Source organism: Coprinopsis cinerea (assembly GCF_000182895.1).
Source record: "Coprinopsis cinerea okayama7#130 chromosome 3 map unlocalized cont3.3, whole genome shotgun sequence".
NCBI lineage: Eukaryota > Fungi > Basidiomycota > Agaricomycetes > Agaricales > Psathyrellaceae > Coprinopsis > Coprinopsis cinerea.
The window spans coordinates 2,774,983-2,794,225 of NW_003307542.1; the positions used below are offsets into that span (position 1 = coordinate 2,774,983).

Genomic DNA, 19,243 nt, shown 5'->3' on the forward strand with positions numbered 1-19,243 from the left:
TCATCATACACCGTCTCCTTCTGCAGCCTTGGTCGTCCCGGAAGCACCATGATCTCCATCTCCATCACCGCTCACCTCACCTTTAGCTGATGATTCGTCCTGGGGTACAGCAACATGATCAGCCACTGCGCCAGCATCTCCATCAGCTCCAGCCTCAGACTGTCCCTCAGCTATTTTAGACCCTCCCTCATCACCAGCATTCTTGTTGGAATCGCCCTCTTCCGTTGGCTTATCACCCATATCAACGTCCTCATTGCCAGAACCACGACTTTTGTCACCACCGGCGCCATCAGCGCTTGCGGGCCCGACCATCGAAAGCGCCTTATCGTCCTTGCCCTTGGACCCCGCAACATCCGAGTCGATTGTAACGGGGACCCCAGAGGTGAAAGACTCCGTTAAAGAGCTTACGGTCGTCAAGGCCATATCGAGAACTGCTTCGACGCGTTTCCGTAGTGCTTCGTTGGGACTCGACACGGTCTGATGAAAAAGAAGTCAGTACGACAAGTCGACAACAGAACATGTATGTGTAAATTGAAAATGGATAAAAGAGGAAAAAACAGATGGTAATCGTCGTCTGGATGTAGAGAAGAAGAGGGTGAAAGCAGGGAGGCCAGCGAGAGATGGAATGCTTCCGCGGGATAGCGCTGACGCCATACCGCTAATTAAAGCATAATGAAAAGGTAAAGGGTAAAGGTTGTGAAAATAACTTACCAAAGACAAGAGATTAATTTGAGCAAATGCCTCGTCTAGGCGGACTAGCAGCGCAGGTTCTCGTTCTTCTTCTTCTTCTTCCTCGTCTTCTTCGGCGTTGTCTCGTTGCTCTGTTTCCTCATCTGGATAATGAAGTTCAACTTCGCCAAAGTGGGCCTCGAGGAACATGGCTAGTCGCTGGATCCGTGTAACGGAGGATGATTCTCCCTCAAGGTCGGCATGAGGGTGTTGGTGGTGGCTGTGTGAATGCGAGTGGGGGTGGGTGGTCACTGTAAAGTGGGCAGGACGTCAACAAAAAGGTTGCTCGTAATTTACCGAAGGAACCCAACTCACATTTCACCGAGGCAGGACTCTTATCAATACCGGTAATTAACGCCAATGTCGAATCTGCGATCATATCGTTACTCGCGCTCGAGTCCCATTCGAGTGTCAGTTCGTGTTCTCCTGTGTGCTTCACATCGAGCACTCCCATAACCTGTTATAGAGAAGTGGTTATTAGTACAGAAAAGTTGGATTGGTGGCCGAAATTCGCGACCGAGGTGTAGTGAATGACATACCCGCATAGTCAAGACACCATCCTTATCGAGACCCTCTTCCACCTTGCCATACATACCCTCCAGGTGCCACCGCACCAGATCCCAGCCGACGCTTATTACCAGCTTCTGCCGCTGCGTCACAACGCAAGTCGACAGACCAGTGAAGTCTTTAAGGTCTCGGGGATCAAGGAGGGTATAGGAATAGTCTTTTGCCACCAAAAGGCCGGATAAGACGTCATTGGCTTGAGGAGGCTTGTCAGCGAGAGTTCCAATAGCCTAGATAGGGGTAGCGCTTTATCAGATACTGTATTGACTCGGAAAAAGCGGCTCTGAACTATAGCCACGCAAAACACCTACCTTGGCAACTCGCTCTCCTCGGAACGAGAGTTCCAGGGTCTCCAAGTTACGCGGTGTATGAATCTTCACATCTTCATCCCGTTCTTTGAATTTGGCCGCCATAGCGGCGCGCAAACGCCCCATCGTGTTTTGCTCTCCATGAACCAAAACCTAGAAACCTGGATCAAAAGAAGCTCAAGTCGAAGAAAGGAGTAGACACTCACGACGTGTTGAGCCTTCACCGCTTGAATAAATTCTGAATTCTGAGCATAGTCGACATGGGCGCTGAAGGAGATGTAGTCCACAGATATCTTTCGTGGAATCGTGTTGCCTTTCAGGCCGATAAAGTCTTCTGGTTCAGTCATGATGTCCTGGAAGAGAGGGTTGAGCTCGGATCACAAGGGAGGACGGGCACAGGGCGTAGGCATTCACGGAAAGAAGTTGGCGGGGGAAAAGATATCCATTGCACACAGATTTATATATACAGGAGATAGAGGAAAAGTAGATATACCCCGCCCCGAGCCCAAACCATGACTCACCCTAGCAAGCGTTCCTTCAATCGAGTAGCCAGTGATGATGAGTCCATTGCGAGCGTCCGGGGCCCATAATTCGAAAAGTTCACGGCTTGGACCAACTTGCATGAAGCCAGGACTTGCAAGTACCACGCAAGGAGGTCCTTCCGCAATCTTCTTTTCCCATCCTCGGGTTTGAGGAAGGTTAGAGATGTACCTAAAAGAATACTTAGTGAAAAGAGCTGCTGCGGGTAAACCTGGACGTACTTGAAGACGAAGGGATTGTCACGCTTTGCGAACCGTGTTCGAATGTTGGCATTCATTGTATGAATATAGGTTTGGTAGACCGCCATACACTTCCGAGCCAAGCTAGACGCATAGTAAATGGGAACGTTGTGAAGGTCAGGATGTTTCTTCCAGTACTCGTCCAGGATGAGCAAGAGTTCCTGAGCACGACCGAGAGCGAAAGCAGGGAGAAGAACATGTCCACCACGCCGGATGATCGAGTGAACGAGTGTCGTAAAGCGGGCCTCTTTCTCTTCACGACCTTCGAGAGTATGTACACCGTATGTACTCTCGACAATGAGGACGTCTGGACGGATAGGTGGAAGCTCTGCCTTCACAAGATGTCGGTCCTCTTCTCGGGAGTAGTCACCAGTGTAGAGGATTTTAAGGCCAGCAATGTCAATCAGGAACATACAGGCTCCAAGGACGTGACCAGCATGGTACGGTGTAAAGCTGACACCAGGGCAAACATTGATGAGTTGGTGGGCGGAAACGGGGATGATTGAGGCGAGTGACATTTGCATGTCTAATGGAGAGAAAAGCGCGTCGGAAGTCGAGGAGCTATTGGGATACAGTCAAGCTTGAGACTTGAGAGGGAATAGCCGACGGACCTCATTCGAGCAAAATCTTGCATCATGAATTTGTGGACTGCTTTTGTTGGATGGGTCATGTAAACCTTGCCCTTCCCATCGCGAAAGTTGGTCTAAAGCAGCCATTAGTCCATGTCTGACAGTCCAAAGGTGTATACACACTTTTTCAGTGATATAAGTGAGCGCTGCAGCATGGTCCAAGTGGAAACTATTACAACGAATTCAGTTTCAAGGTTCAAAGGCTCGCGATTGCCTGAGACATACTGGGTCACGAGAATGGCATCGACCGTACTCCAGTCGAGGTCGTCAATGAAAGGCAATGAGGCCATTCCGCTGTACGCTGGGTGTACGCCAGTATCGCAGACGACGGTCTTCCCCCGGTATTGTAGAACGCAGCACGACCGTCCGACTTCCTGGCCCGCTCCCAACATAGTAACCTTCAGACTCTGTGAGTCGGCCATTTTTGAGCTCAGAAATCTATAGGTCGTTGTAGGTCGTAAGGCGCATTCAATTGGAGGAAAGCAGAAGCTCGTGGTGGTCGTGGTCCAAGTTCAGGCCAGTCAAACGCGCAGGATCACCCTGATGGTACCGCGATGACTAAGCAAATTCGCGACCTCGAAGAACAAAATTCAAGCTTGTCGACCCCCCATCGACTCTGACGATGTCGAAAGGCGGAAAAGCGTCATCCAAACGGCAGAACGCTGCCAAAAATGCGTTCAAGAAGAAGAAATTGAAATCCAAAGCCAATACCGACCAACTGAGGGATCTTTTGGACCAAAAATCAGCTTCTATCCAAGAAGCCTCATTGGTACGATTAGCCTTGGAAAACTTCAGCGCTTTTTACTGATTCACTGCTTGTGAATCGTATAGTTTTTGCAGAAGCCGGCAGTTGTTCCTGACTTCAGCCACCTTCACAAAGCCCAGAGTCAGCAAAACTCGATGAGCGATTTGGAGTCTATTCTGCGAGGACTTTAAATCATTCGCAAATGAACTCGTTCCCAGTTCAACGAAAGCTCTGGGAAACATTCAGGAAATCCCGACATACATACACATCTCGGTTCGGGGTTGACGGTGAGCTACCTGTACCCTAGAATGTGTTGGCCGTCCCTGATGTAAGACCGAGACAGCAATCGCCCTAGAAGCACTCGCCAAGAAGGATCTGAATCGCGGCGTCGTTGGAGGCTATCACCCCCTACTGCATCGTGAAATGCCCCCACGGAACTCTCACCCTCGTCCCTAGCTGGAGAAATCCCTGGGACCTGCTATCTCGGCAATTTCTCACCCCACTGTAACTCGTGTGGCCTTGTTTTCCAATACAGTGAACCTCAGTGGACGGCGATAACCCTTCCTTTTGTCTTTCCTCATTCCTAGGCACCCGCGATCCTTTCAACCTACGTGGTCGTGAGATTGATTGCAAGGGCGACATGTGGCGCTGTAGGGCGCGAGGGGGCGCTTATTTGCGATAATAGTTCAGGCAAGCAACTTGCACACACTTGGAGTATCGCATAGGAGCTACCTGGGTCATTGGTGGGAGGTCGTGATGTTGGCACAGTTCCGATGGCCTCCATCGCACCAAGGTCACTTCCTCTACTTCACTTGGTCCCTTGAAATCTGGACTTGAACGGTGGTAGTTGCCAACGAGCCGGCGAGTGCTTGTGTATTGCAGCTCCCGACGTGGAAGTAAACCTCCCAACCACCAACAACACCACCATTCCATTCTTTCCATTCTACTTATCATAAACGACCACTCAATCTGCAGTACACACCGAGTTAAAGACATATGCAACTCATCTTCATTTCAACGTCGACAAATCAACCATACGCAAGAGGATATGCAGCCAGGCGGAGGCCCCCAAGTTATAAGCATGGGCTGCCAAAACCCTGTGTCACTATACCATCTTCCATCTCCCAAATTGTCTTGGTGATACCTTTTCTTACTGGAGCGTTCTCGGGATGTCAACGGCCACCGACAATAGCCTCGAATGTCAAGTCTCCACAGAGACGATGATTCCGGTCAAGGTATGGGTTTTTCGCCTTTCATTTGAGATTTTTCTTCAACTTCGTCATAGGCCCAGGGATGCAAAATTTGCAGGTATGGGAGACAGTTGCCCGTGCCCATTGTGAGGCGCATGGAACACTGGCGGCTGTCTGGTGCGGTTGCTGTTGCAGAGACTGTTGCTGGGGTTGAGGGATAGACTGCCCTTGACTGTAGTAGATAAAGGGATTGTCGTCGTTGCAGTTCCAGTCTCGCCGTCACCATTATCGACATAACCGTTTGTGCTAAATGCGCTATAAGTGAAATAATTAATCCACGTAGTGTCGTGTTCTGCTTAGTATCAAAAGTGAGCATCGGAAGTCAAATCCGACCATTCCAACGACATCTTCCCTTGGATGTCAAGAATTGACACAGCCCCAATTATCTAGGTTTCCAAGGCCGTTGAGGTAGAGTGCAACTCTTGCCGGACCAAGATGACTTTGGACGATTTTTTTTTTAGGAATCTCACCGCAAAGGCAGTTCAGACTTGCAACTACCTCAGCAACAACAGACATCCAGTAGTTCAAGCAACGGTGGGCAAGCAAAGGTGGAGGGAGGTGCCACAGTAAAACCACACTTGGTCCCGTCTTCCGCTCAAGAGACAAGCAATCAACCTACGGGCCCGGGAACTCCAGCATTCGGCGCAAGCCTGACAGGAGTCCCCCGCAAAGTTAGCCGTGCGAGCGATCAGGCTCGCGGGCATGGTCAGGGACAATCCCGGCTTAGAGCACCAGGATCTGATGTTGAGGGGCGACTTTCGAGTCCAGATGGCGTCGGAAATCCTCATTCGACCTTCAGTGTCTTCGGGGAACCTCAATTTCCCTACCAGCTATTCGACCGCAATCGTCTCACGGGCAGTCCTTTGACTGACCACTGGGAATCGGACCAAACCCATCCGAGTCAGTGAGGAGCTGTCCCAGTGAGGAGCTCAAAACTTTCATCAGCTTAAGGTATCACCATTTCGTCAACGTCCACCAACCCATATAATAGCTGGTGAACCAAATCCACGCCAATTCTTTTAGGCACCATCCCATACAGAGTAAATTATCCAAACGAATGGTAGACAATTGCAAGTCTCTCTCAATCCAAACCCTCGTGTATATTCAAGCCAGAACAGAGAAAAGTCATAACATTCATCGCAGGTCGTAACAAGACAAAAACAAAAAAGGAAAAACGCTATGTACCACTACATACTACATTCTACTTACTACCTACTACGGAGCACAGGACAGCAAGGGGCTAAACCCACCATCCGACTCGTAAAGAAAGAGAGAGGAAGCCCGCTCACCAGGGATGAAAAAGTTGAAACGTACTCAAGTACAAACTATACCTATAAGATACACCAGTTCCACAACCAAAAACAAAAAAGAAAAGAAGAGGGAAAGAAGAGAACGAGGAGACGGAGGAACAAGACTCAAAGAGTCAAGACCGTTCAAGCTGTAAGTAGTTTGAAAGAACGAAGTAGTAGCGTCCAATGTAGTACAGACAGTGTGATAGAGATGTGTACGCGAGAGAGAGAGAGACTGGGAGAAAACAGAGGTATCGCCAGGACCGAAAGCAAACGCAGAAGAAGAGGAAATAGCAGCAAAAAAGACAGAACGAAACGAACGAAAAGCATAAAAAACCACCTAAAAACGCCGCATCACCTCAGGCTTCACCGGCCATCATCCCACGCAGGCCTGGGCACACCAACCGTCAACTTGCCCAACAACTTTCTCTGCTTCAAATTCTTCACTTCAGTGTTGATCAAATCCCTCAACCTCTCCAAATCCAAACTCCTCTCCGCCCTGGAGCCCATGAGAATGTTCCGCCAGATACCGGCAGCAGCGACGCTGTTGTCGATGGGCAATTGCAGGGGTCGGTGGAGTCGGACCATTTTCTGGACAAGGTTGTCGGGTTGGGGGTACATGGCGTTGGGCCAGGCGATGCGGATGGCGAACCACCAGCCTAGTGGCTATTAGCGAAGGAGTGGTCAGTATCTGAAGGCCATAGGGGCGAAAGGATTCAATACTCACCCGACCGTCAGGCAGTGTCCTCTCAGGGTACGAATCATAAGTCGTCAGGTTGCCATCAGGCAGCGAAAACCTTTGCAATAAGCCCCATTCAGCCATCCATCCTGCACGAATACACCCAACCAAAAAACTCACCTATGCACAACCCAATGGTTGGGATCCGACCTATGCTTCGCAAGGACAACAATCAACCTCGGCGTCCCCTCCAACCCAAACGGAATCCACAAATCCCTCAACATCCCACAAGCCTCCCCATGCCGCCCATTGAAAACAGCATTGCTAATCGCATCCGCCATATTCGGTGGTACGAACAACCGATCCACATTCCCTTGCGGCTGCTCAGTCAACCTCGCACGAACATATCGCTTGTACGTCTGGGTACTCCAGATACTAAGCGCCACTTCGTCGACTTGGTGTCCCCGAGTGGTACTGTTGAGCGCAGTTTCGAGTTCGCTAGCGGGCCAGATGATAGCCCAGTTGAGAAGGCGAGCATGGATACGCTGCCAGGGAGGCATCGCTGCCGTAGGGTCCGAAGCACCATAGTCAAACTGACCCTGGTGAACTTCAAGTTGTCGGCTATGATGTTGATCGACGGTCTCCTCGTCTTCGTCGTGGTCGGGTAGAGCAGGCAAAGGAGGCGACGGCCCTCGATCCCCATACCCCTCTCCACCATTGGTATCAGGAATCGTAGGTGCATGGATCCTCTCATCCTCATCGTAATCCCCACCCTCCCGGCTGATCTCCCAAGTTTGATGCGAAAGCGCCGACTGCTCCTTCTTAGGCCTCTGCTTCAACTTGTACAGCTCCTCCTCGAGGTACTGCTGGCCCGGCGAATCATCCCGTCCACCATCACCATACACGAAACTCCTCTGCGGCGTTCGAGCGGTCTCACCACCATCAGTCCTAGCGTCCCTCGGCGTCTCCGTCATGTCATCAAACTCCCGCATGTGCCCGTCCTCGTCCATCGTCATCTCGTGGTACATCGAGTCCGCTAGCGTACCAGCAGGCTGGGTTTCAATGTTGACTGTCTGGGTCCGTGGCGTGCGGTTGGACTCGTCTTCGTACGCAAACTTGGAGTCGCCATGTTCGAATGACTGCTCGTAGCGGAGGTTCTCGATCTTGGGACCCAAGCTCTCGATTCGCTGTTGCATCAAGACGAGCTCGCGTTTAATGTCGGAAGCCCACTTGGGAGGTTCCTGCAACGAAAAGGTCAGCACCCGCAGACAAAGCATATCTTGCGCTACTCACATCCTGATCAAACTCGGTGGGTGCACCATGGTCATGCTCCTGGTACGACCTCTTATACTGCTTCAAAGACTACCAGAGACAATGCGTAAGTCCCCATTCAGAACCAAAGCCACAAAAGAACACACCTCAGTATCATACTTCATCCCCAACTTTTTAACCCTCTGCCTAATGGCCTTCCTCAACGCCTTCCTCACAACCTCAGGCTGAGTATCATCGCTCTCATGACGCAACAACTGGCACAACTCCTCATCATGGTAATGTCCCGTCAACTCTGGTTCAATCGAGCGCGCATAGTACGTCGATCGAGGAGTTTGCGCGTGCTGCGCGAGAAGCGCCTCATTGACAATTCGCGCTTCTTCAGCGTCATACCCGTCGTTGGTCATCGACTTTGCGGATTGCGACCGAGCAGACTGGGACTGGGATTGGCGCGAGGGTGCCGCGGAGGGTGGCTTTGAGACTTGCGAGGCAGTCTTGGGATGGGCACTACCGTTCAACTGCGAGGGGGCGCGGCTGCTCATCTTGGGGGACGTTATCGGCGGTATCTGTGGCGACTGCGCAGGCGGCGGTGATAGTGGGTGTTTTGAGGGGGAAGCAGGTGGCTGTGAAGGTGGCGGGGCTTGCGATGGAGGCTTTTCGATGGACGAAACAGTCTTCTCCTCTTCAACTTCGGGTATAACCAACGCTCGACCTCTCACAGCGGCATGAATGAGGTCCTCAGTCGTGGGACCGTGTCGATAGGGTGAGAAAGGTCGGTTTTGATGACCTGTTTGCGACAAAGGAGAAGGCGATCCTGGAGGCGGCGACCGGCCTGTCAACGAAGCAGAAGATCAAAAGAAGGTCAGAACGCTTGTCAACACACGACGATGATCAAAGAGTCAAAACGCCAAATCTGCGGCGCTCAGCTCGACAGATGGAAGAAATCACAAAGGGTCCGCCGGGTTGGAGACTCGAGGATCGCGAAAAAGGAAGATTGAAGAAGTGAAGAGGGGGGACGTCACTTACTCAATGCATGCCCGTTTGAGGCAGGTTTGGGAGGGCGTGGCTTTGGAAGAGCAGAAGCGGAATCCGACGGCGAAATGGAAGGTGCTTTCGACCACGCACGTGACTTGGGAGATACAGGGGGCTCCCAGGGATCATAATCCAGAGCGCTTTCCGGAAGAGGAGGGTACGCAGTCCCTTTCTCCGTTCCAGCCACCTTGGAGCGAGCACCTGGGGAGAAAGGTCGGTTCCCGTTGCCAGTAACCTGGCTTTGCACCCGCGATCCAGCTTTGGAAGCCTGCAACGACGTCATCAGCCCCGTGTTCAGCGTTGAGAGCAAGAATAGAACAACGAACCTCGCGTTGTTGGACACCAAACTCTTCAGTGGGAAGACCGGCACCACTGGCGGGATTCTGGTCTAGGGCCGAACTGCTATCTTGATTCCAAGGAACGTCCGAAGGGTGCTTGTTTCTAATCTGGGCCCAGTCGGGCTGTGTTCAGGGCGAAGGTGAGCCAGATAACGTTGGGGTAGATAGGGTACGTGACATACATTCCACGATGATCCACCATATGGGTTCGTCGACGCGCGATCTTCTGTAGGGAGAGGGCCAAAGTTGCCAAAAGAGGGACCAGAGTCGTAAGACTCGTATTTGGGACCAGGGGGATCGTTGGGACCAGGTTCATGCTAGATAAAATTAGCCGCGGAACATGTCACAAGGCAAAGATGCAGACATACCAAGGGTTCACCGATATCTGATCGCTCCCCAACCTGAATATTCGAGTCGGCGTCTTCCGCATTGGCATCGTGGGGTTGTTCAGGGACAGCGGAGCCATTGGGTTTGTTGAAGTCGCTGTATTTCGCGGTGACTTGGCTTTTAGGTTTGGGTGAGAGGACTCTGGATTGGTGTGTAGGAGAGAGGGCTCCATTTCGTTGCGTCACGTTGGACCTGTACTCTTCGGTTGCACCGACAAGCGAACGGGGAGGTGAATCGTCGGGTCTACTGTCTGCTGTCGACATCGACTGTAGGTATCGCATAACTAGGGTTATTTTAGTACCTCGATACTTTGGCATACGGCACAACGAAACACACCTTTCTCGTTGGGAGCTATTCGGGTGTTCGGTTAGCGTGAGTGGCTCGAGGCGAGGTGTTACACGACGCACCTGGGGTCGAGGACCTCAACAAGATGGGCTTCAGAACGCCTCCTGAATCTGCTGCAGACATTATGTCGCTGGGTATTGAGAGTCTATAGGATTGAAGTCGTAAAAGAGGGTGTGTTGGTTGAGAGAGGCGGGGACGTTGTAGGTTGTCGTGAAGGGGGTCGTGAATCTAATGGGATGGTCGTGTGATAAGGGGGTGGTTTTAAGAATAGAGAAACGTTGTAATGAATTTAAGGATATCGCAAGGGAGGTTAATGGGAAAGAACCACACAATATTGTTCGCGGGCGGAGCGCAATAGTTCAACGGTGTCCAAATAACACCAAACTCATTTCTATAGGGGCGATGCCATCAATGTCGCCATCAACGACGACCAAAAACCCTTCCTCGTCGTCGACCCTGACGGCGGGACTGTGGGCGACTCCAAATGGTAGCTCTGTTTCCTTGTACGTGTTCAACGATCGGACCCGAGACATAATGCAACAAAAGGAAATCGTTCTCCCTGACAAAGGAACAGTTTAGGGCGCCAAGTGGTGGGTGTCAGTTCGCAGTCTTTCCGCCGGCAAGGTACTCACAACCTGGACCCACAGAATCGTACATCCGTTGAGTCTGTGAGCGTGGACGAGGGCGACCGTAATGGACGACCTGGTCCAAGATCCAATTCCAAACTCCGTCCATCCCCCCTGTCGATAACCACAGTGTAATTGGCGTGCTCAATGCTCATCCCGCTAAGAATCCCGCGTCTACGGCACCGCTCCGCTTCTATTCGAATAAAAGAAGTCCAAGTTCACAACACGGATAACAACCCGAACCGACGGCTTCTCCGTGCAAACTATGCTGTTTCACCATCTCCCCGACCAACTTCGCAAGAAGGAACAACATCCGAGAACGCTAGTAGCAATTTCGCCATTCCCTCTTTGCTTGTCGTCAATCCACACGCCATCTCTTCTAGTTTATAGCAATCCACAATGGGTATATAAACCATAGAGGAGCCTTAGCACTCTCAAGGCAAAGCACCATGGCTCCCTCCGTCTCCGAAATCGTTCACCACGAATCGCCCGTCCCAACTAACAACCCCAAGAAATGGCACCGCGTCGACCTAAGCAACAAATACCCTCCCAACTCCAACCTCGAGGAACGTCTCGAGCAACACCAGCCTTTCGGTACGTCCTCCCCGTCTCCCATCCATCCGCCTTGTCTTTGCCCATCTAATCTGTACTCGTACCTCTAGAACACGTCGACCCAGGCTCCCGGGCTGACCCCACCCTCCCCCGTCTCTTGAGCCCTAACACAAAGGTCAAACACCTCTCCCCCTACATCGGCACCGAACTCTCCGGCATCCAACTCTCCCAGCTCACCAAAGAAGGCTTGGATGAGCTCGGATTATTCGTTGCCCAGCGTAAACTCGTGATCTTCCGAGAGCAAGACTTTCAGGATCTTCCTCCCGAGAAGCAAGTCGCTATCGCTGCGTGAGTTTCTTTCCTTCACTGCAGTAACGGAGTATCGTTGACGCTCGAGGGATTTACCCAAAGCCACTTCGGCGTCCCCCACTTGCACGCTACACTCCCCAACATCGAGGGTCACCCAGCCTACGTCAACCGTACGTCTCCCCCTCCCCCCTCTCAGTAACCCTCTCACCCCCTTCCCACCCTTTCCAGTCCTCCGCCAACCAGGCAAACGCAACATCAACGACTACTTCATCGACACCTTCCTCTCGTACGCATTCTGGCACTCCGACGTCTCCTACGAACCCCAACCACCCTCTACAACCTTCTTCTGGCCCCTCGACCAACCCACCGTCGGCGGCGACACACTCTTCCTCTCCACGACCGAAGCGTACAACCGCTTGTCGCCCGAATTCCAGAAGAGGTTGGTAGGACTGAAAGCGCTGCATTCAGGTGTGGCTCAGGTTGAAGAGTCGAGGAGGAGTGGAGGGGCGGTGAGGAAGGAACCGGTGGAAGCTGTTCATCCTGTTATACGAGTCCACCCTGTCACGGGTGAGAAGAGCATCTTTGTGAACCCGGCATTTACCAGACATATTGTGGGGTTGAAGAAGGAAGAGTCGGATGCGCTGTTGAAGTTCTTGTATGATCATATTGCGAAGGGTGCGGATTTCCAAGTCAGGGCGAGGCATGAGCCCGGGAGCGTGATCATCTGGGTGAGTGTTTTCCGTGCACAAAGCCTGCGTAGGTGTGGATGGCTAACGTCTGTAATAGGATAACCGAGTCACGAACCATTCGGCTGTTCCTGACTATGGCAAGGATGTTCGAAGGCACAACTTGAGGCTGACCCCTCTTGGCGAAGTTCCTATTCCTGCTCAGTAAACGCATTTGTTACCAAATCCATAAATTTCTGCTCTGTACTTCTAAGAATGAACTGATTCTCTTCCTTGTCGTTCTGGTACTCACACTCTCACAAAATCAAAGTTGAAAATTAAAACGAGGCGTCAGAAGCAATTGACATTACACTATACTTAACAATAGTACTACTACACTAAAGGCGGGGCGTGAGGGGTCTGAAAGGACATGAGTACTTACTACTAGTACAAAAGAAAACGAATGGATGAAGTCGAAAGGACATTATACAACTTGAAGCAAAACTATAAAGCGTTCGAAAACTTCCAACAGTCGGGATGAACAAGTGAAAAAAAAATGACTGGGCTGGAGGGGTGTGGTGGGGGGATATTCTAGTTAAGACAAAAGCTGAGACTGTAACTCGTGAAAACAGCGAGTCGTTAGGAGAAAGCATGGAGAGTAAAAGCCGAGAAAGCAGATGTCACAACTTGAAGAACGTGGGGGGTCGCAAAACGTCGTCAAGGGTCGTCGAAAACATAACCAACACCATTTAGTAGGTCGTTCGACCAACATCACTCCTCTTCCTCCTATACCTCCCAAACGACCCAATCGCCGCCGTGCAGAATCCCAACACAAGCGACACAAGCGCACCCAGCGTCAACCAATTCGCATTGCCATACTGCGCCCAGAGACCCTCGTTTCTGTATCGCTGTCGTGCGATACCGAAGAGGACCATGTCGATAACCCAGGCGACGAGGGTGACGAGGACTGCGAGGCCGGCGACCAGGGACATGAAGATCGTCCCGATGCGGCTGAAGGCGAGACCGCAGAGGCCGAAGAAGAAGGCGATACCTGCGAGACCAGCGGCTGTTTTTTCCAAGTATGGTGAGCGTGTGTTTGGGTGGGATAGGATAGGAGAAAGGTGAGACGAGACGTACCGATTGGATGGAGGATGAGTGTTTTCGTGAGGTTGTGCAGGATCCCCGAGTTGAGTCGGTCATTGCTTCAGTCATTCGTTCGTTAGCCCAAAGTCCTTGAATAAAGGCATGTAAAGCTCACCTGAAGTAATACCCGATACCCACTGGATGGTTCGTGTACCCAAAGCATCCATAGTGCACAGTCCCGTTATCTCTCCGCACATTGAGGAAGGAGACTCTGTCCCATGTCGGTTCTGACACCGACACCTAGGAGCGTACACGAGGTAAGCACAAAGTCCAAGGAATCCACGAGTCCACAATTCAGACGCACAAAGATGAGCAGCACCATCGCTGCAAAGCAGAAAAAGACCCCAGGAAGCGCTGCACCCGCTACTTTCATGATTTCCTAGAAGCTATTAGATCGTAGTACTCGTCGTCGTCGTAGTCGTAGGCGTATTCGGGGTCGACGTGGCGGTTCAAGTCCAAGTCGTCACAGAGGTCCAAGCAGGCAAGTTGAGTTTATAGATCGGGACGAACGAAACCGTCGAAAGAGATCGGAAGAGATGTTTTATAGCGACAAGCGGAGCGAAATGACGCAAATCGACACTTGGTGGCCAACCCCATGGCCCATGGGTTTGCCAAGACTGCTCTTACCGGATTCGGAAGGAGCGCCTGCGGGAAAGTCCCGGCTTGCGTCATGACGGGCGCCAAGAGGGGGCTCCACAGCGCCTTTTTGGGACCAACAGGGACCAATTGCGGTCATAGGTTGCGTGAAAGAGGTGTAAGAGACCTTTGTCAGTTATTCTTGAGCTTAGGAGACGATGTCAGATGTAATGGAAATTTGCCTTACCCTCTGTCGTATTTTTATCGGCCTGGCTTCGGTATGGAGGACTTCGCGAAGCCTCTGGATGGGGGCGGAAGCAAAATGTGACTTGTCGAATGGGTTCGGAATTCATAGAATGAGCTAGACTAAGAAGCTCATAAGAATGGGCATACGTGCTACTCTTCTGCTCGGGTTCCTCCTGCGGTAGAGAGGGTCGGAACATCACTCGTTAGCCTCAACCTAATCTACACTTCATTAGCGTCACTCCCGCAGACAGGTACCGGAGAGCGACCCGACCAGTGACGCAATTTCCTTGCACTGGAAATCACAGCCTTGAACCAAGTACAGCTGAAAAGAAGCCCAAGTAAATACAGTTCTCCTGCGCAGCGCGATATCATCAAATTTCAAGGGGAATTGATAATGCGACTCTTCTTCCTAAGCTTAGACGCAGTCCGCGAGGGCAACGAATCAAGGCCACAAGCTCTCCGAGAGCCTACTCAGCTAGTGGTAGTAATCCGCAGTAAGTACTTGGAAACCCCATTGACCTTCGAACGTTTCTCGGAAAGATTTCGATAGCCGAGAGTCTGTACTCTTCCCACTTCGGACTGAAGACGGGTCAATCCTTACACGCGGGAAGAAGCTCTGCAGCTGGCACTCAAAAGAGACATTGAAAGGGTAGAGCGCGTCGCTGAGTTGATCATTGCTCGAGTCTCGACGCGGTACTCAACCTTTGGCTTTCACCAAGCAGGTCTGCGCAATGCCAGTAGTCGTAGCCGCCGGTGAATGCCGTACACAGGTCATCTATCAGGCGCCATATGTGGCATCGCCTTTGCACAACCTACTGTATCCCGGTACCCTGCAGCGCACTGGCCTTTGCGGTCGCGCCGAAGCAAGGCGGGAGCTAGGGGGTGGCTGTGACTTAAAAGACAGGGACGAAGCGCGTCGGACCGCGTTTGTTCCGCTTTCTCGGCGCGACGGCACCAAGAATCAACACTTCACCTTCCCTTCACATTCCTTCCCTTCACCCAGCCACCACGATGTCCGACACTCGTTACTACCAAGTCGGAGGATGGAGAGCACATATAAGGGGGTGAGGACGAATAACTTTTATCGAAAACAAAAGGAAACTGATAAAGGAACGGCATAAGACCAGGCAAACACGGGGAAACGCAGTGGAATAGCGAGAAACCACTGGCAGAGTCCCTGGCGGGCTCTAGCTCACCTCTAAAGTCCAGAATTTCCAATGAACCTCTTGAACTGGTCTTCGGTGAGCTATCTGACCCAACCCGCATTCCGAAAACTAAATATAGGACAATTAGGAATAACCCACACGGGCGCTTCTTATCTCTACATGACCGAACAGGAAACGCGTCGGTACACCAACGCCATGCGGTTGCCTCTTCCCAGGGCGTACCCTATGAGAATCGACAGTTTCCAATCCGTATCCCCCATCCACTTTCATGCCGTCGAGGAGCTGGAAGCGAAACTGTCGAGGATGAAACCGAAGAAGGGGAACGCGCCGTACGATACCAGCCAGGCTAATCGCGGGTACACGGACAGTAACCCAGAACCCGGATTAAAGAGGGGACATTTTGAGCATAACAGGTGTGGCCTCGTCCTCCCTTTAGTTGTGTAGCCCATGCTGATCTGTGTTATTTGACAGGGTACTCTACCGCATCCTCCAACGCACACTCGACCTCCCAAAATACAGCGTACCAGCCGACACTCGCTGGACGCAAAACCTTCGCATTTGCTCGCTCGTATACAACCTTTGGAGTCTTGACCATCGAGCCGTCAGTGACAGACGGAGAGCACCCCGGCTTCTGGACGTTGGATTCGCAGAAGCGCGTGTTCCTGACCTCGAGTATAAACCTGGGACGGGTGTGCATCTGTCTGATGAAAGGAACCTGGGTTTGAAGCAGGGAGCCGAGACTACTCGTGAGGTATGTCCTTCTGCTTGCTATCGTGTAGCCACTGACGAAGAGAGGTTTCCTCTAGGCCTTCAGATACGGTGATTCCCACACCATGAGCCAAGACCAGATTGGAGACAAACTGCGAGAACTACTCCGCCTCGACCCACGACAACCTACCATCCTCTTAATCATGGGCGAAGATTGGACGACAGACATCCTCGGCAGTCTAGGAGTTTTCTTCCACGTCGAAGACATCCGCTCCCTGATTTACGGTTCGCGTAGAGACACTCACCAGGTCTGTTTCTTGAATGCGCCCTAGCACAATCCTTCTGACAGAATCCATAGCAGTCCTCCAGTAGGCACAACGACTACGATTCAAGACGAGACCGTCGACGCTCACGTTCACGGTCCCCTCAACGATCATACGCAGCATCCTCCGACCCCAGACGGAGACCCGACACACGCGACATCCCATCTACAGAGCGCGACCGCCCACGACTCTACGTGATCGATGTCAAGGAACTGTATCTGACGATGATGGAGGAAAGCGAAATAGGGACCTACTCCGTTTCCCAGCTTGCCGAGCGCCTTGGACATCAAGTGAACCATCTAAGTTGGTGTGCAGGGAACGAAGCAGTGTACGTTCTATTCCCACTTACCCCCCTCTCCGACATTCCTGTTCTGACACTGGTCCTACAGACAATTGATTCAACTCTGGAAAGACATGATCTCAGGCGCCGCAATCGACGAACAACGAGAACTGAGGCGGGACACCGTGACCAAAGCACAAAACGTATTCGTCCCTCCGGAGGAGAGAGGAAAACAGCAGAATGGCGCTTCTGCCGCTGCTCCAGATACCCAGGACGACGACGGCGACGATAGTGACGACCCGAATAACTGGCAGGCACCTCCACCAAAACCTGGAGTCGCTACTATCGATCCTGACGAGTTTTCTGATTATGGGTCTGATTCTGAGGAAGATTGAGGGTTATTGCAATGTACTATTATCTTGTTCGTGACGCTGATTCCATTTAGATAATACCTATTTAACACAGAGATACCACACTGTTGCTATACCGCTAACACCAAACTGTTGTAACACAAAAGATTCCGTCACTTGCTTCTTCATATCCTACCACCCGCAGGACCGTTGTCGAAGGAGCACCTAGAACACGTTGATCTCCCCCGGAGGCAGGATCCTCGAGAACGGCATCTCGGGTGTAGGCTGCAACCAATTCTTCTCGTCATAATTTGCATAGGGCGGCGACTCGATCATATGGAAGGTATACGCAAACCTCGTATTGGGACTCGTGTTCCTCTCCGATTTGTGCAGCACCGAGCCATGGATGAGGACCAAATCGCCTACAACAACAATGTGAAAATTCGTCCATTCACCCAATCATCGTCAGCTACAACTTCAACCCGTACAGCCGAGATAAGAAAGACCCACCTGGATTGCAAGTCTCCAAGGTATATTCCCCCTTCTTGCCCTCCTCAGCCACACGTTTCTCTTCCTCGGGTGAGACCAACGTCTCGAACCCCGTACCCTTTCCAGGCCCGAGACGAACGAAACGTTTGGTGATTGGCGTGGTCTTGTGCGATCCGGGAAGGAAAGACAGGGCTCCGTTGGATTCTGTGCATTTCTCGAGGGCGATCCAGAAGCCGAGGGCGGATGGTGGGTCTGTGTACTGTTTGGAGGTGTCGGAGTGTGTTGTTAAGTAAGCCTGAGGGGCTGGGGAGAAGATAGATCGGGATGTTGAGAGCTTACCAGGAATGTCCTGCGAAGGATGCGAATTCAATGCACTGATTTGCGCAGGGTGAGAGAAAGGTTACCTACGAGTCATTATGCTCAGGCACTACAGTCCATCCCTTGAGGTCAGCATCGCAATTTCGAGCAACCTCACAAGAAGGAGCGTACCTTCGCCACCAATCTGCGGCTGCTTCGTGATTACCATCGACTGGAGAGCTGAATTCCGTCCAAGACATCCGCATCAGTTACATTCGTCCTTGCCTTGGTGACGCAGACATACCAACAGGATCCCGATGGAACTTCAAATCCCTAACCACAGCTCTAATGCGTTCATTCTCCAAAGTCACTTTCCGGAAGAGAGGGTCAAGCTCGTGCAAGCCTTGGATTCAACGTAGGGACGGGTCAGGTAACCAGCAATGGACAAAGCAAGGATCGGATAAACGCACCATGTCCAATCTTATTCACAGCTTTCTGCTTTTCCCTGTTCAACTTTCCATCTCCATCCACCGCGTCCGTTTCCAAGAAATAGCGTCTACAACCCGCGTCAGCAGAGACTTTCGAATAATCGAGGTAGATGAACTCTGACATCTTGTCACCAGACGTCAGGAAATAGTCGTCTCCGACGTGGTCATCGTCTCCTGTCGTGAACTTGGTCTGCAAACCCATAGACTTAAATGTGAGTTCATGTCGACGAAGTACGTCGGCGGATCATACCAGAGGGTGGGTAGAAGGGTCAAATTCGTCCAGCAGCTCCTTAGAGCGCTTCCGCAACGCGGATGTCTCTTCTTCCGACAAGAATGACGGCAGAACGAGATATCTTCGCTTTACATCAGTTCAGACGTTCTCCAGTATCAACTACCAGACGAACCATACCCGTTCTTATTGAACTGCAAATCCGAGTCGAGAGTCAGTCGTCCATTGATCCAACAGGGAATACGTTGCATGCCTGGTCAATCTGTTCTTGACTGAGATATTCTGGCATTGTTGAGATGGAAAGCAGAGACTATGCACAAGGACGGCACTTGGTGGTTGAAAGTGATGTCAAGATGAGTTCCGGGGTCTCGATCAAAGCCCCTAACTGATGCCAGGCGGCCCGAGAATGCGATAAGATAACGACGAAGACTAATGGCAGATGGCTAGTAGGTG

The 19,243-nt window shown here is 51.6% G+C and overlaps 8 protein-coding genes across 8 annotated transcripts; 4 read left to right on the forward strand and 4 right to left on the reverse strand.

The window, feature by feature from the left end:
• Window positions 1-3: 3 nt before the first annotated feature.
• CC1G_03293 (mRNA 3'-end-processing protein YSH1) lies at window positions 4-3,431 on the reverse strand (the record flags this gene model as incomplete). Its single annotated transcript, XM_001830704.2, has 11 exons — window positions 4-477; window positions 712-980; window positions 1,045-1,186; window positions 1,269-1,523; window positions 1,605-1,754; window positions 1,808-1,954; window positions 2,123-2,312; window positions 2,363-2,941; window positions 2,992-3,083; window positions 3,133-3,178; window positions 3,235-3,431. 11 exons carry the CDS (start codon window positions 3,429-3,431, stop codon window positions 4-6), a joined length of 2,541 nt encoding a protein of 846 aa, XP_001830756.2.
• Window positions 3,432-3,631: 200 nt separating this feature from the next.
• Window positions 3,632-3,945, forward strand: CC1G_03294 (hypothetical protein; the record flags this gene model as incomplete). The annotated part of the gene is made up of 2 exons (XM_001830705.1): window positions 3,632-3,778; window positions 3,841-3,945. The coding sequence occupies 2 exons, from the start codon at window positions 3,632-3,634 to the stop codon at window positions 3,943-3,945; spliced, it is 252 nt and encodes an 83-aa protein (XP_001830757.1).
• A 2,714-nt stretch (window positions 3,946-6,659) lies between these two features.
• Window positions 6,660-10,466, reverse strand: CC1G_03295 (hypothetical protein; the record flags this gene model as incomplete). The annotated part of the gene is made up of 11 exons (XM_001830706.2): window positions 6,660-6,959; window positions 7,021-7,090; window positions 7,153-8,213; window positions 8,266-8,334; window positions 8,391-9,073; window positions 9,268-9,541; window positions 9,600-9,734; window positions 9,794-9,928; window positions 9,980-10,281; window positions 10,335-10,349; window positions 10,406-10,466. 11 exons carry the CDS (start codon window positions 10,464-10,466, stop codon window positions 6,660-6,662), a joined length of 3,105 nt encoding a protein of 1,034 aa, XP_001830758.2.
• A 952-nt stretch (window positions 10,467-11,418) lies between these two features.
• Window positions 11,419-12,724, forward strand: CC1G_03296 (alpha-ketoglutarate-dependent taurine dioxygenase; the record flags this gene model as incomplete). Its single annotated transcript, XM_001830707.2, has 5 exons — window positions 11,419-11,563; window positions 11,632-11,869; window positions 11,894-12,000; window positions 12,059-12,558; window positions 12,617-12,724. The coding sequence occupies 5 exons, from the start codon at window positions 11,419-11,421 to the stop codon at window positions 12,722-12,724; spliced, it is 1,098 nt and encodes a 365-aa protein (XP_001830759.2).
• On the reverse strand, window positions 12,554-14,129 carry CC1G_03297 (hypothetical protein). The gene is made up of 4 exons (XM_001830708.2): window positions 13,943-14,129; window positions 13,754-13,878; window positions 13,633-13,697; window positions 12,554-13,561 (listed from the first exon to the last, which is right to left on the reverse strand). The coding sequence occupies exons 1-4, from the start codon at window positions 14,009-14,011 to the stop codon at window positions 13,245-13,247; spliced, it is 576 nt and encodes a 191-aa protein (XP_001830760.2). The 5' UTR covers window positions 14,012-14,129; the 3' UTR covers window positions 12,554-13,244.
• Window positions 14,130-14,233: 104 nt separating this feature from the next.
• CC1G_14257 (hypothetical protein) lies at window positions 14,234-15,105 on the forward strand (the record flags this gene model as incomplete). Its single annotated transcript, XM_002911680.1, has 3 exons — window positions 14,234-14,405; window positions 14,880-14,954; window positions 15,011-15,105. 3 exons carry the CDS (start codon window positions 14,234-14,236, stop codon window positions 15,103-15,105), a joined length of 342 nt encoding a protein of 113 aa, XP_002911726.1.
• A 680-nt stretch (window positions 15,106-15,785) lies between these two features.
• On the forward strand, window positions 15,786-17,332 carry CC1G_03298 (hypothetical protein; the record flags this gene model as incomplete). Its single annotated transcript, XM_001830709.2, has 5 exons — window positions 15,786-16,039; window positions 16,098-16,377; window positions 16,433-16,642; window positions 16,693-16,985; window positions 17,047-17,332. 5 exons carry the CDS (start codon window positions 15,786-15,788, stop codon window positions 17,330-17,332), a joined length of 1,323 nt encoding a protein of 440 aa, XP_001830761.2.
• Window positions 17,333-17,362: 30 nt separating this feature from the next.
• On the reverse strand, window positions 17,363-19,082 carry CC1G_03299 (phytanoyl-CoA dioxygenase). The gene is made up of 11 exons (XM_001830710.2): window positions 19,044-19,082; window positions 18,971-18,984; window positions 18,812-18,914; window positions 18,684-18,751; window positions 18,544-18,629; window positions 18,378-18,476; window positions 18,266-18,313; window positions 18,185-18,203; window positions 18,116-18,125; window positions 17,798-18,035; window positions 17,363-17,709 (listed from the first exon to the last, which is right to left on the reverse strand). The coding sequence occupies exons 1-11, from the start codon at window positions 19,077-19,079 to the stop codon at window positions 17,513-17,515; spliced, it is 918 nt and encodes a 305-aa protein (XP_001830762.2). The 5' UTR covers window positions 19,080-19,082; the 3' UTR covers window positions 17,363-17,512.
• Window positions 19,083-19,243: the final 161 nt, after the last annotated feature.

Excerpts from the sequence above, each read along its gene's own strand:
- CC1G_03297 (XM_001830708.2), bottom strand. The coding sequence starts at position 14,011 with ATGAAAGTAGCGGGTGCAGCGCTTCCTGGGGTCTTTTTCTGCTTTGCA. Across the intron at positions 13,879-13,942 it reads CGATGGTGCTGCTCATCTTT|GTGTCGGTGTCAGAACCGAC; the intron begins GTGCGTCTGAAT and ends GTACGCTCCTAG. Across the intron at positions 13,562-13,632 it reads ACTCATCCTCCATCCAATCG|CCGCTGGTCTCGCAGGTATC; the intron begins GTACGTCTCGTC and ends TGGAAAAAACAG.
- CC1G_03299 (XM_001830710.2), bottom strand. The coding sequence starts at position 19,079 with ATGCCAGAATATCTCAGTCAAGAACAGATTGACCAG. Across the intron at positions 18,752-18,811 it reads ACCCTTCTACCCACCCTCTG|ACCAAGTTCACGACAGGAGA; the intron begins GTATGATCCGCC and ends ATGGGTTTGCAG. Across the intron at positions 18,314-18,377 it reads GTTCCATCGGGATCCTGTTG|CTCTCCAGTCGATGGTAATC; the intron begins GTATGTCTGCGT and ends GACGGAATTCAG.